Consider the following 15,999-nt stretch of genomic DNA (forward strand, 5'->3'; position numbering starts at 1 on the left):
AGGATTCTTAGGGTATGAGCATCTTTGGCTCCCATTATCCTGCCTTATTGCATGCCCATAAAGAGCTCAAAGAATTGTTGGGAGATAGACCCCCAAATTGAAGGGGTAGAGATGCTATAATAAAAGTTGGTGCTGTGTAAAACAACAGAAGAAAGGAAGAAAGTAGTCAGTGTTACTGAGAGATAGAGTGACATTTGTGCTGAGTATGGAAAGATGTGAACTTGTTTGATAAGTGACTGGGGGAACATTTCAGGGAAAAAGAAGCAATGATAGTGATAGCGATAATAGCAACTGCCTGCCCTTCTATAAGATTATCTTACTGCAATCCTCACAAGTGTTAGATACTGTTATTGACCATTATAGCTTCTACATAATCAGAATGTCTTATGTCTATAAGAAGATACGTCTGTAATGTCTTCTAATGTAGAATAGAAGTGGTAAAATTATTTTGTTGGGCTAGGCATGGTGGCTTATCCTTGTAATCCCAGCACTTTGAGAGGCCAAGGCATCAGGATCACTTGAGCCCAGGATTTCAAGACCAGCCTAGACAATATAGTGAGACCCCTGTCTTTTTTGGGGGGAAAAAATGATGGCACATGCCTATAGTACCAGCTACTTGGGAGGCCAAAGTGGTTGGGTTGTTTGAACGTGAGAGGTTGAGGCTGCAGTGAGCTAAAATCACAACACAGCATTCTAGCTTGGGCAGCAGAGTGAGACCCAGTCAAAATGAAATAAAATGAAATAAAAATCATTGGCTTGTTGAGAGGATTAACATTGATTACACATGAGTAAAGTATATCACATAGGAAATGCTTAAAACATGCCAGATAGAGGGTGGATAAGAGAACTGCTTAGGAGGTAGAATTGATTTGGTCACTTGTTCTGAAAGTGGGAGACAGGAGAGAGTTCAGAGTAACTTAGGCCACTGTTTGGTTTCGGAGCATGCATGGAAGATGGTCTTATTCAGTACTGCAGGAGGAGGAGCAGGTCGTTTGTTTGTTTGTTGAAGGCAGGGCTTTGGGAAGAGGATATGAGGTACATATGAGAATACTCTATTGAAATTAAATGGAAATTTAAATAGTGTAGGTCAAACACTCAGAAGAGAAGCCAAAGATGAAGTTGTCACTATTTTTTCGACTTTATTATCTAAAATGGAATTTTCCATCTTCTCAAGCCGGTTTCCCATCTCAACTTTCCTGTTTCTTCTCACCTTTTAAAAATTCTTTTATTTTTTCAAGCTTAACATCTTTTTCTCATCCTTAATTTCTGTCTTTCCTTACCCAGTGTAGGGCTGGTAAATGTTTGACAGTCAGCTCTCTGGTAGGGGGAAGAAACCTCATTTGCAGTGTTTGCTGATTTCTGTAGTACAAGTCTTCCTCCCATGGCCAATTTCAGCGTGCGGCTGCATTTGTTCTACAATGATAGAGTTGAAAAGCTGCAATAGAGACTGCATAGGCCTGCAGAACCTAAAATATTTACAGTTTGGCCCTTTAAAGAAAAAGTTTGCCAATCTTTGCTGTAGCATTTCCAAAATAATAAAACTTTAATGGGGTAGGATAATTTAATACTTACTGTTAACTTATTTTATCCATCGTGAGGAGGGGTAGGAATGACCTGTTTAAGGGGGCTGTGTGTGAGAGGTCATGAGGTCATTTTATGGGCTTAAGCTTTTTCTCTCAATGAGATAAGAAGAGTACCATGTTCTGGCTTGTGTTTAAAAAAGAAAACCCCGGCTGCTGTTTTGAGGATAGATCACAGGGCAGGCACAAAGATGGAAGTAGGGAGATCAGTTGGGACACCATAGTTACAAGTTAGGTAAGAGTTGATCTTTGCTTGAATCAGAGTAATAACTGTGGAAGTGGTAAGGTGAGTTCAGATTCTGGATACATTCTGAAAACAGAGTTGACAGGATTTGCTGATGGTGGAAAGGGGTGTTAAGGGTGAGTCCAGGGTAAGTGGTACCAAAAGGGTGCCTTAGGCTAGAGCCTGAGTTACTGAGATCACATTACAGCAAGTTGTTACATGGGAGATTTTAGGAAGAAAATTGAGACTTGGATAATTTTTCTTGAATCACTTCCTTTTGGCCATATATGTTCCAAGAGGAAAAATTCTTTGTTTAAAATAATATTTCCTTTACTTGTAAGAAATGACACTTTAAAATATTTTAGGAAACAGTAATGTTTTTAAAATATGGCATTTTTAGAAAAGGAAACTGTAATAAAACCTAATTTGGATAAGATTATTTTGGTCCTGTAATTTGCTGACTTAAAAAAATTTATTCAGAAATGAACAATTTGGGGGAGGGGGTTAAATTTCAGCTCCCCCTTTTTAAAGTTTAGTTTAAAGCTAAGAGTTAATGTTTCATTGTATTGTTAAGCAGTTATTACTCATGTCTTTTATGTAGGTTTTACTTGTAATGGACACAAGGACAGAACAGACCTTCATTTTAAAAGTAAGTAAAATTTGTGACTAGGCATTGTGGCTTACGCCTATAATTCTAGCACTTTGGGAGGCTTAGGTGGGTGGATCACCTGAGGTCAGGAGTTCAAGACCAGCCTGGCCAACATGATGAAACCCTGTCTCTACTAAAAATACAAAAATTAGCTGGATGTGGCAGTGGGCACTTATAATCCCAGCTACTCAGGAGGCTTATGCAGGAGGATCACCTGAACCTGGGAGGTGGAGATTGCAGTGAGCCGAGATTGCACATTGCACTTCTGCCTAGGCAACAAGAGCCAAACCCTGTCTCAAAGAAGTAAGTAAAATTTGTATGCTTAATGAATTTAAAATTTTAATTTCAAATTATGCTTCTGAAAGAAAAGTTAATATTTTAGTTAATATTTAGGTAATATTAACTAAGTAGTTAATATTTTTCCTCCCTAGGTTATGAATGTTCTTTTATGTTTGTGGTGATCTTTATTTACTTTTCTTTCTATCTTTTTATCACAGTTGATAGCATGCATTTAAAAAGATTTTCGATACAGAGTATGGAGGAAATAATTTGGACGAAGTGAAGAACAATTTCAAGTTGTTTGAATGTGTAGTGTGTAGTTTAAATACATCAGGACCATTTTGTACAATTGTAAAGACTACACACAGTCTCACCTTCGATTATCACTATAGTTCTTAAGAGCTAAAATTTTTCCTTAAAGTCTCGTTACAGGTATTTTGGGAAAGTGTTATTTACATTCCTAGTCCTCTTTTTGATCTAAATTCAATTTTGGTTCTATACATAATGCAATTTGTAACTAAATGAATAAGAGAAAAAAACCCTCAATTTTGTAATTTTGAAATTGTATTTGGAATGGACTGTGATAGTACATATTCTGAAACTATCCTAATTTAAGCATTCCCAAAGCATTCAGAAGGTGAATTGATTAATTTTTTATTTCTTTTTCTGATGCTTTTTTATTTTGCTGATAAGGCATGGCAGTAGGTCACATTGACACATACTGAAACACAGTTTGTTTTTGTAAATATACTTTATCACTGATATTTCCCCAGTTTTTAAAAGCAGAGTATGACACCAGTAAACAGACAAACTTTGTTCCTTGTCAGGAGACTTAATATTGTTTGTACTTTTTGGGGATAGGATTTTAAATTTGCCTGGTTAATCTAAGAATACCTTTTGTGTCTCAGGAGTTTGCATTGATCTTACAATGTCTACTGCTTTAAAGATATAGATAAGTAAAATAAAACTTAAGAAAAGGTCACAGAGAAATAACTGTGTGTCATCCTGATGACTTAGTTTGAGAGCATCTCTAATAAAAACACTGACCCACGTAATTGATTTTAATGGCAGCTTTGTGGCATCTTCCTCCTCTGGATTCACGCCAGATGCCATCAGCAGAGCCTCCAGGGACTGGGGGGCATAGAGCAGCAGATGAGTGGTTTCTCTGAAGCCCAGAGTAACTCGGATAGATTAGTTTGGTTGATAAACACAGAGCACAGCAGGCTCCAAAGGCAACTGAGGATACAACTGACCTTTTTGTTCTCTGTCAGGGTCTAAGGAAAAGCAGTGAATACAGCAGGAACAGAAAGACCATCATCCCCCGCTGTGTGCCCAACATGGTGTGTCTGCATAAGTACATCATCTCTGAGGAGTCGGTATTTCTTGTGCTGCAGTATGCGGAAGGTTGGTTTGTAGTTTGGATTGTTTATGCAGTGAAGAATATCACCTACTTAGCTTTCCAGTGTCTCTCTCTGTCATTTCGTGAGCAGATAGAATATATGAAACACTTGGAAGAAACCATTTCCTATTCCTCCGCTCTACCTCCCTACTTTATGTTGTGAGGGAAAATGAAAACCCAGGTGAACAGCAGATTTCATTTGAACTATGGTACCATTTGTAGATTTACTTCACGGCTTACTTTTTCATAGAATTTACCTAATATAATGAGAATTTTAATGTGAATGTGTGTTAAGAGAGCTAGATTTTATTTTAGGGATATTTTGTTCACTTGTTCTCTGCTAAAAAGATACATTTATGTTAGATGACTAAAATGAAAAGCATCCCCTGAAGAATTAATTAATTACCTCCTTCTTTTAGAAGGCAAGGGTGTTTGTTTAACATTTGACATTACCTAGTTATTCTGATCTGAGTTTTTATGAATATAGCCATTGGCATCACATATGGGTACAAAGCCATTCTCTGCCTTCAAACTATTTATGAAATTTCAACTCTTTGTACAGGGAGCAGGTGGCAAAAAAATATTATGTTTTGATTTGTGTTTGCCCTTTAATACCTAAATTTAAATAAATAGTCTTTTATATAGGATGACTGAAAACAGCCTGTAAATATGAATTCACTTAATATATATTGCCATTTGGCTTTTAAGAGGTATTCGTAAAATAGTAAAAAAAAATTGTTTTCCATATTTCATGAAGGCATTATGATTTTTATATAACTAATACACTTTACTAATAGGCATAACGTTTGTATTTAGTACAATTTTTTAGGAAAATGAGTCATTGCTTTCTCGAATGAGGTCTTATATGATAACAAATGCAGGATTTTTGATGGGGGCAATAAACTATTCATATTGTTTATTGTGAAGTACAGCACAAGATAACTACAGATGGAGGGAAGACCTCCATATGCAGTATTTAATAGGAAATTCAGAAGGGGCTCTATGGTCTCTCAGGTATTAAGAGAGTTAATTGTGTGTGTGAATTGGATAACTAATTCACCTTTGTTCAGACATTATAGACAGCTTTTATCTGAGGATACCAGTGCATTACAGACATTATTGAATTAGAGGTCATGTCATCTGATAGCGAAATACAGCCACCTCTGGTGTGGAACAAAATAACTTGCGTAGTAATAATCCATAATAATTTAGAACAAGGTCAGTAGGATGAATGTAATTATAGTCAATATTCTATTACCCAATGTGGATTATTCATGTTGGAGATTATCTGTGGCAAAATTTTCAATCTTAGCTTACCTCCGTTATTTGTAGCTTTATCTTCCTCTTCTTCCTCTTCCTTCTCCAAATCATTTTTCAGTTTTTTTCTACCATCTTCTCACCTTCCCTTATACCTCTTGAAGCTGATGTTTTGATTGATTGTGCTTAAATGGTGTAGAAAATTTTTATAATCTCTTAAAGTCATAGACTTAGTACTTTTAAACTGTTTTATATTCTTCCTTTACTATTGACCATACCTGACTTTGAATGGCCACATGACCATAAAAATTTGTCTCTTTTGACCATTCATTTTAGGTGTCTATTAAGACAGTTTTATAATATAAAAATAGTAAATTATAGTACAAATAAGAACTCTGGATTAATTAAATATTCAGCAAATTTGTTGGGCCTGTACTATACCATAGGCTGCTTTTTACATGAACAAAACAAGGAAAGAGCCTCCCCTTTTAAAATTCAGATTCTTTATTTTTTTGTAGGGGTGGTGGTAAGGGTCTTGCTCTGTCTCCTAGGTTGGAGGGCTGTGGTACAATTATAGCTCACTGTAACTTTGAACTCTTGGACTCAAGTGATATCCCGCCTCAGCTGGGACTACATCTGTGCACCACTACATCTGGCTAAGTTTTAAATTTTTTGTAGAGATTGGTTCTCTGTATGTTGCCCAGGTTGGTCTTAAACTTCTGGCCTCTAGTGATCCTCCCACCTTAGTCTCCCACAATGTTGGGATTGCAGCTCTGAGCCACCACGCCAGGCCTGAAACTTTAATTCTTGTTGTGAAAAGTCAAACAGAAAAACAGAAAGCAAGAGAACACTGGATAATAAAAGGAACTATACAGATCTTTAATACAGGGAGATCTAATAAATAACAACTGGGGACTATGTTGAATTGGGTAGCCAATACATGTTGCCTCTGAGAAGGTGGCATTTAGGAAGAGTTCTGAATGGCAAAAGAACCATTTGAATGTAAGATACAGGTACAGGGATGAGTGTAAAAACAAACTTGGAATGTTTCATAACCAAGAAAGGCATCATTTGGCTGGAATGGAGCAGAAGGAGGGCAACATGAGACACATGTTAGTACATAACGCTATTGGAGAAGTAGGCAGGAGCCTTGTACAGCAGAGCCAGGACTTTGGCTTTTATTCAAGTGCATTGGAAAACCACTGGACATCTTAAGGAGTGACAGAATCTGATTTACATTTTAAAAAGGTCACTGACTGTTGTATGGGGAATGAGTTGTAGAAAGGCAAGAATAGATGCAGTAAAAAGGTGACTACAGGAGGCTAGTCAAAAGGTGCTGCTGGCTTGGCCTTCTGGGGCACCAGTGGAGATGTTTAAGGGTAAAGTCAATGGGAACTGTGATGGATTTGAGATTAGGAAGAGGAAAAGCTACAGCAATTTCTCAGATTTGGCTTGAGCAATGGAGTGAACTGGGTGATAAACAGTGTGTTGTCGTTTATATATCAGTGGTACTTTCTGTGGCACCTCCATAAATTAGGAAGTTGGCCTATGTCATAGAAAAGAAACTTTTGTATGCATGAATAGGTATTACTGAGAAAGCAAGTCTTGAACAGTTGTTTTCTCCATAACACGAATGCTTTGAATATGATTTGTAGCTTTAGCTTTCCACTGCTTACAGAACTATTCATGATTTATGTGAGTCTCTTTCCATTTGTAATTCATTTCATTAGAAATGTATTCAGCACTTGCTGAGACACAGGCATAGTTCTAATTTAGCAACGAACAAAACAGAAGACTTTACCCACATGGAGCTTACAATACATTACATTATAGAAGCAGAACGGACAATAAGCAAATATTTAAGTAAATATATGACATAGGTCCACAGGCCTAGAGGCAGGGGTGTGCATGGTGTACAAGAAACAGCAGGATCAGTGTGGCTGGAGCCAAACAGAAAGAGCAATAGGAAGATTGCTTAGAGAAGTGAGGAGGCAGGCAGGCAGATCCTGTATAGCATTGTAAGCCATGTTAAAACTGGACTTTTATTTTGAATGAGATAAAACGTTATTGGGGCATGCTGAGCAAAGGAGTGATGCAATAGGGATCACTGGCCACTTTATGGAAAACAGAATGTAGGACAGCAGAAGGAAAAGCAGGGAGACCAGTTTAGAAGTTGTTCACCCCAGCTGAGAATGCTGATGGCTTGGACAAGGCATGAGTGGTATAGGTCAGGGGTCCCCAGGCCACAGAGAGGTACCAGGAGGTAAGTGGTGGACAAGTGAACATTACTGCCTGAGCTCCACCTCCTGTCAGATCAGGGTGGCGTTAGATTCTCATAGGAGCGTAAACCCTATTGTGAACTGCACATGCAAGGGATCTAGGTTGCACACTCCTTACAAGAATCTAATGCCTGATGGTCTGAGGTAGAATAGTTTCACCCTAAAACCATCTCCACCCCATCCCTACCCCGACCCTGTCCGTGGAAAAATTGCCTTCCATGAAACTGGTCCCTGGTGCCAACAAAGTTGGGGACTGCTGGCATAGGTGGCGAAGAATGGTTATTAGAGTCTGAATATATTTTGGAGGTAGAACGGGCATGATTCTGTCTTGCATGATTTCAAAGTTTTTGGCTCAAATAATTGAAATAATGGAGTTTCTATTTACTAAGGTGTGGGAGAAGTAAATTTAGGAAGAAAATCAGGGATTCCATTTTAGACATGTGAATTTGAGATGCTTATTAAATATTCAGGTGATGGTGGGTAGACAGTTGGGATATATCAGGCAGGATTTTAGGAGAGAGGTTTAAAATGTTTACTATTCCTTTTAATTAATCCCTTTCTTAAACTATTTGAGAAAGAAAGGTGGGGAAACAAAATGTATTCAGTCAAGGCCATGAATGTTTAAGTTCCTAAGATGAGGGATTATGTATTCATCATATATATGATGAATTAACAGAATACTTGGTATTTAGAAGATGCTTAGTGTATAATTATTTAATACTGGGTCAATCAGAGAAAAGATGAAAGACCAAATTAAAAGATAGAAGTTGCAAAAGCCTCTGACTGTGGATGTACAAAATAGAAAGGAGGTGGAAAAGAATTTCTAAGCTACTTAAGGCCCCAAGGAATGAAATTATCCTCCTTTTATTAGTTTTTAAAAATTGTAAAACTAATTTATAAAATAAATTCAAACAAAATAAAAATGTATCAAGTCAAAATAAAAATTATTCCTCCTTTTTCACTTTATTGCCCAGACCTAGTATCCGCAGAAACAGGCGCTCTTTTAACAGTTTATTATGTATCTTCCAGAAACTTTCTGTGTTTATAAACATTCACCCCCTACCTGTCTGTTTTTAAAAAACTTAAATGGGTGTTACATGTTGCCTTGAGCTTGCATTTTTTTCCCCATCTCAACAGTGTACCTTGGATGCCTTTAGTATGTCCTTATCAGTATATTTAGGTCTATATTAAGAGAGGCAGTACGGTATAGTCATTAAAAATAAGGACTGTGGAGCAATGCTATCTGAATATAAATGCTGGCTCACCATTACTAGTGTGACTTTGAGCAAGTTATTTAGCCTTTCTGTGCCTCAGTTTCCTCATCTGTAAAATAGAGATAATATTAATCACGTACCTTATAGGGTTGATGTGAGGATTAAATAGTTGTATACGTAAAATGCCTAGTAGTACCTGGTACATGGTAAGCACTATGCATTTGCAAATAGCTATTACTGAGTTTAAATTGTTTCCAGTCCTCAACATATATATTTATACATACATGTTTTTGTTTGTTGTGTTTTTTGAGAATTATATGTAGGACAGATTTTTTCAAGTTGAATTGCTTGGTCAAAAGATGATTTTGCTTACTGAGATAGCAGTGTTTTTATCATACATATTAAATTTAAGTCCTAATTCTGACCAGGCAAATTAACAAACTTACTTTGCAATCTTATAGAAAACCAATAGATTTAAAATCTGAGGAGAGACAAAGAGTTTTAATTAAACATTAAGAATTGTTTAATTAAGATATTATTTTTTTTAAGTTTTTTTTAATAACTCAGTTTAATAAATATTTATTTCATACCTATTTTACGTGCTGGATGGAATCCTCTGCCGGCAGCTATTAAGACTTTGCAGTCTGGTAAAGGGGGTAATAACGGCATAAAAGTAATGTTGATATGGTGTTGTAAATGTCATAATGGGATGAAGGCGGTGGACAGAGGATTTAGAGAAGCTATGTATTGTGTCCAGTTAAGGAATACAAAGAAATTGGTAAAAGAGAACAGATTCTGAGAGACCTTCAAGAATAGGTAAGATTTTCACAAGCAGATATTGGGGAAACTAGTAGGAAAAAAACATTCTAAGATTAAGTATGGTATGAGGAAAAAGCTCAGCATGAATTCTGTGTTGAATAAGGAGAGAGGACCATATCATGGGTGGATAGCTGTATTACTCAGGAGTTCAGTCGCCTATGCGGAGTTGGTACATGATTCAGTAGGTGGAGGGAATTTGACTTCTTGAATGCAATGATGGCGTAAGATCTGTGCTAAAATAGATTAATTAGGCAGCAATTAGTAGGATAGAGTGATACTGGAGGGACTTAAAGTAAGGATCTAGTTGTAGCTATAGCATTATCCCCAAAAATGAAGACTTTAAGTACATTGAATTTTAGATTTCGGTAGCTTACTCAGGTGGAATTGGCCTAGGAATGAATGAAGCTTTTCTTATAACTTTCTTAGGTACTGTTTCTTGCTGATCAGTGGAACTTTACAGATGCAGGTACTGCTTATATGGTACATCTCATCATCTGATTTAACAAGCAATGACTTTGATGTCCTGCACATTGTGTAGGCAGTAGGCATACAAAAATGAAAAAGACTTGGCCCTTTCTTCAAAGTATTCATCATCTGGGAGAATTGAAAACCACTCAAGTCATTTTATTTGGATTGCATACCAGAATCTTAGTTTTAGGTTCAGGCATTATTGTTAGAGTGCTACAATATAGGTATTTGTGGTAAGAGGAATGTGAGTATTGTCAACAGACTAAAGAATATAGACTCAATGCGTAGCTCCTTTTAAACTTCAGTTGAAATATGGGGAAATGTGAAACACTGAGTATACTCTAAAGAGGACAGAAAATATTAGCTAAGAAAAAAATGAGAGGAAAAAGCTAAATGCCATAACGTCCTGTACCACTAACTGTTATCAAAATGGGGAAGACGATACCAAAATTAGCCAGGCGTGGTGGCACATGCCTGTGATTCCAGATACTTGGGTGGCTGAGGCAGGAGGATCACTTGAACCTAGGAGGTGGAGGCTGCAGTGAGCTGGGATCCCACCACTGCACTCCAGCCTGGGCTACAGAGTGAGACTCTGTCTCAAAAAAAAAAAAAAAAAAAAATTAAATAAATAAGTAAAATAGGAAAGATGGTTCACTAGATTGCTGCTACAAAGAGGTGTATGAGAATCCTAGGATTAATGTTATGACAGTTAGCCTTTATTGAGCATTTATTCTATGCTAGGTACCATGTGAGGTGCTATATGAATTTATTGAATTTCTTGAAATGTGAAGTAGGAAGAGGTATTTTCAATGTTTCCACTGACTTTTTTACACATGCAATTGACTGTCAATGGTTATTTTCCTTAAGGTTTAGGTGCCCTTAATATATAATGCTTAATGATTACACTAAAAACATGCTGAAAAACTGCCTTCTTTATATGGAGGGATTTATTTTTAACACATCATTCTTAATTTTCAATTTTTTGCAACTATAATTCTGTCTCCACAAAGTATACTTCTGCAGTTACTGCTTTTAAGATTTCTGGATCAAATTTAATGAATTATTCTTTCTTATAAAACTGTTTCTAGTCACTACTATTATAGCAGATTTTTGATACTTAGCTATAATTTTTTAATGTAAAAATTCTAATTGACAAAAAAGGTTGAGGTGTTTTAATGGTTAAAACTGTGGTGAAAAAATAACTATATAACAAGTATTGCTGGTGAAATACTGGATTTTTAAAATTTCTCTGATTCATATAAAAGTGATTTTTGTGATTTTAGTTTCATAGATATATGTCAGAATACATGGTCAGAATTTCAGTAGCTTGGTTCATTAAGGGATGCCCAATTAATCTTCCTCAATAGCTTTACTTATGTAACATATTAATATATATGGTGGGGCATAAAAGGGGAAATATATTATTAATATGTCATTAATAAAGGCATAATTATGTACCACATGCCAAATTCCTCCAATCCTGGACTGGACATTTTCAAAATAGAATAATATTGTTGATTTTTTCCCCTCATTGTAGTATACAATTTTAAACAGCACTTATTTATGTATTTTCATTTGACCAAGGGACCATGCTTGAAAAAATTATATAAACAGAGCAGAACATAATCAGATGTTTCTAAAACTAAATGATATTTAACTTTAGAGTAGAATTTTAATTATGAAATTTCATATTAGTATTTGTTATAACTAATTTCTCTTCCAAGGAAGAAATAGGTTGGCATTTTAAAAAATAATTGATTTCAGGAAATATGCTTGAAACCATACTCACCAAGTCAGCAATAACAAGCATTTTATTAAATATGCTTGCCTTAAGGCACAATTGATATTAATGGGTATTAGTGACTTGTTTTGATTGACTTTTAAAATAATTTTTGTTTTTCTAATGGCTTAATAAATAACTATTAATTTGGAGCTCTTAATTCTTTTGTTTGTTTTGTTATACTTGTTCACAGGTGGCAAACTGTGGTCATATATCAGTAAATTTCTAAACAGAAGTCCTGAAGAAAGTTTCGACATCAAGGAAGTGAAAAAATCTACACTTGCAAAAATTCACCTGCAACAGCCAGCTTCTAGTCCTCAGGACAGCAGTAGCTTTGAATCCAGAGGAAGTGATGGTGGAAGCATGCTTAAAGCTCTGCCTTTGAAGAGTAGTCTTACTCCAAGTTCTCAAGATGACAGCAACCAGGAAGATGATGGCCAAGATAGCTCTCCAAAATGGCCAGATTCTGGTTCAAGTTCTGAAGAAGAATGTACTACTAGTTATTTAACATTATGTAATGAATATGGGCAAGAAAAGATTGAACCAGGGTCTTTGAATGAGGAGCCCTTCATGAAGACTGAAGGGAATGGTGTTGATACTAAAGCTATTAAAAGCTTCCCAACATACCTTGCTGCTGACAGTGACAGCCCCAGCACACAGCTGAGAGCTCACGAGCTGAAGCTCTTCCCCAACGATGACCCAGAAGCAGTTAGTTCTCCAAGAACATCAGATTCCCTCAGTAGATCAAAAAATAGCCCCATGGAATTCTTTAGGATAGACAGTAAGGATAGTGCAAGTGAACTCCTGGGACTTGACTTTGGAGAAAAATTGTATAGTCTAAAATCAGAACCTTTGAAACCATTCTTTACTCTTCCAAATGGAGACAGTGCATCTAGGAGTTTTAATGCTAGTGAAAGCAAGGTAGAGTTTAAAGCTCAGGACACCATTAGCAGGGGCTCAGATGACTCAGTGCCAGTTATTTCATTTAAAGATGCTGCTTTTGATGATGTCAGTGGTACTGATGAAGGAAGACCTGATCTTCTTATAAATTTACCTGGTGAATTGGAGCCAACAAGAGAAGCTGCAGCAATGGGACCTACTAAGTTTACACAAACTAATACAGGGATAATAGAAAGTAAACTCTTGGAAACCCCTGATGTTTTATGCCTCAGGCTTAGTACTGAACAATGCCAAACACATGAGGAGAAAGGCAGGGAGGAACTGAGTGATCCCTCTGGGCCCAAATCCCATAGTATAACAGAGAAACACTATGCACAGGAGGATCCCAGGATGTTATTTGTAGCAGCCGTTGATCATAGCAGTTCAGGAGATACGTCTTTGTTACCCAGCTCAGATCCTAAGTTTCAAGAACTTGGAGTAGTGGAGTCAGCAGTAACTGCAAACAACACAGAAGAAAGCTTATTCCATATTTGCAGTCCACTCTTAGGTGCTAATGAATATATTGGAAGCACAGACACTTTAAAAACAGAAGAAGTATTGCTGTTTACAGATCAAACTGATGATTTGGCTAAAGAGGAACCAACTTCTTTATTCCAGAGAGACTCTGAGACTAAGGGAGAAAGTGGCTTAGCGCTAGAAGGAGACAAGGAAATACATCAGATTTTTGAGGACCTTGATAAAAAATTAGCACTAACCTCCAGGTTTTACATCCCAGAGGGCTGCATTCAAAGATGGGCAGCTGAAATGGTGGTAGCCCTTGATGCTTTACATAGAGAGGGAATTGTGTGCCGCGATTTGAACCCAAACAACATCTTATTGAATGATAGAGGTCAGGAACTTTTGCAAATGCATTTCTTTTTATTCGCTGTTGCTTCCAATTAACTGAGTAGGCGTTTTATCTTGTAATTAGTATCTTCATTTCCTGTCTAGAGCTTCATTATCAGTGCAGCAAATTCACCCCCAGTAATAGCTTCTAGTACTTAATGATGCCATTATTCTTAATGATACTGTTTTTAGCTACAAAAGGAGTAATTACAGTTCACTTCTGCAGAAAATGGAAGAGAAAAATGTTTTGATTTCTCCTGTCGTTTTGTTTTTAGGACACATTCAGCTAACGTATTTTAGCAGGTGGAGTGAGGTTGAAGATTCCTGTGACAGCGATGCCATAGAGAGAATGTACTGTGCCCCAGGTTAGAGCAATCTCCTAAAATGTTTCACTTGAAAGAGTGGTTCGGCATCTCTCATTTCTTTATATAAGTTGTATTTTTCACTAGCAGTTTACGTATGTGTTGGATTTGGTTATTTGTTTAACCCTTCAAAAAACAAATTTTGGGGCTAAGCCCATTAAATAATTCATAGGTATATATGTGTATATATGTATGTGTGTGTTTACATATTTATTGTTGTTGAATGAGTTTATATCTCAGTAAGAACTGCAGTGAATTCTTAGAAATGTCTTAACTTCTTAGTGTTTACAAGGACCTTTAAATATCCTGACCCTTTTTAGATGCATGATTTTTTTCGTTTTGTTTTTGAGACAGGTCTCGCTCCGTCACATGGGCTGGAGTGCAGTGCTGCTGTTATGGCTTACTACAGCCTCCAATTCCTAGGCTCAAGCAGTCCTCCCACCTCAGCTTCCAAGTAGCTGGGACTACAGGTGGACACCACCATGCCTGGTTAATTTTTTTTAAAGCATTTTTTTCGTAGAGATGAGGTCTTTCTGTGTTGCCCAGGCTGGTCTAGGACTGCTGGGCTCAAGCAGTTCTCCCATCTCGGCCTCATAAATTGCTGGGATTACAGGTGCATGCCACTACTCCTGGCTAATTTTTTTTTTTTTTGTAGATACGGGGCCTTGCTGTGTTGCTCAGACTGATCCTGAATTCCTGGCCTCAAGCAATCCTCCACCCCAGCCCCTGGAATAGCTGGGATTACAGGCACAAGCCACAGTGCCTGGGAAAATGGAGATTTTTAAAAATGCAATATGATTTTAGTGATTTGCCAACCTAGCATTTTAGAACAAATGTTTTTAGATACAACAGTTTTATCTTACCCTTACTGAATTGTTTTTATTTTTTAAAAATTAGAGATTTATTTTGTGATTATTAGATCTTTTACTGACAATGATAGGTAGCATAAGCATGTGAATTGCATTTGAGCTGGTTTTTCTCACTCATCAGTGCAGATGGTGCTGCTAAGTTTGTTCACCTTTTGCTTACCATTTAGCCTTTTTGGATGGCTAGAATTACTTCACCTGTCACCCCACTGGCCTTCAAAGGAATTTGAAGCTGATTTTGTTGGCATAATCTGCTTAGTTGTTGATCAATACAGTATTTAATACTTACCAGCTTAACCAGTGTATTGATGCTAACCTTGTTTCTTTGCATAATGTGAAGTCATGATCATAAGGATTAAAAGAGCTATATTGTTTCTAGTTACAACCTTCATTGTTAAGAATTATTTTCGTAGTAGAGAATAGCAGTTTTCCAACCTATAAAATAAATATCCTAAAATGTTCTTGAAAGCAACTATTAGGGTTTTCTTTTCTTTCCTCCTTCTTCCTTCAAATTAAGACTTTTTTGTTTCTTTTTAGAGACAGTAGAGCACTCCTACATTTTTTCTGTCAAGTAGATTATGTGATGCTATGTTTTGAAATCATATTAGTTAATAGGATAAAAAATTTCATGTTGAATTCACTTTATTATAGTTACTTGATTAAAAAAACAAATTCTCCCCACTTTCTAATTTGATAAGAAATAACATTTTAGGTTCCAAGGTACTTAGAAATATATTTGTTAATTCTGATGAATTTGAAAGTTTTAGGATCAAATTTAATTTGGGAGTTTTTTTTTGAGTCAAGCTTGTTACATCCTCAAGTGAAGTATGGTAGGAACCATGTAACAAAACCAAACATTTATGAAATATTGTTTAATATTTGTAACTAGCTCCTTATTTCTTACTCTTGTTGTTACTTTCTCTTTTGTCTTGGTTCCTAATAAGTATGCATATGGTTACTTACTGGAAACTCTGTAAGTTTGTACTTTGGCATTCTGGCAGATTATTTTTCCTTATTTTCAAGCAGTCACATTTACTTT

The 15,999-nt window shown here is 36.4% G+C and overlaps 1 protein-coding gene across 14 annotated transcripts in view; it reads left to right on the forward strand.

Moving 5' to 3' along the window:
• The window catches only part of RPS6KC1 (ribosomal protein S6 kinase C1), a 207,454-nt gene that overhangs the window by 161,156 nt on the left and 30,299 nt on the right, over positions 1-15,999 (forward strand). For 10 of the 14 annotated variants that reach the window (XM_017547526.2, XM_037745381.1, XM_017547520.2 and 7 more), the window contains 4 exons: positions 2,405-2,452; positions 4,003-4,135; positions 12,141-13,736; positions 14,008-14,097. In XM_017547526.2, the coding sequence (XP_017403015.1) occupies positions 2,405-2,452; positions 4,003-4,135; positions 12,141-13,736; positions 14,008-14,097 (1,867 nt within the window). The remainder of the gene's footprint in view (positions 1-2,404; positions 2,453-4,002; positions 4,136-12,140; positions 13,737-14,007; positions 14,098-15,999) is intronic. The other 4 variants (XM_037745383.1, XM_037745382.1, XM_037745384.1 and 1 more) reach the window with 1 other exon arrangement.

This window comes from Cebus imitator, unplaced genomic scaffold (genome assembly GCF_001604975.1).
Source record: "Cebus imitator isolate Cc_AM_T3 unplaced genomic scaffold, Cebus_imitator-1.0 Scaffold198, whole genome shotgun sequence".
Classification (NCBI taxonomy): domain Eukaryota; kingdom Metazoa; phylum Chordata; class Mammalia; order Primates; family Cebidae; genus Cebus; species Cebus imitator.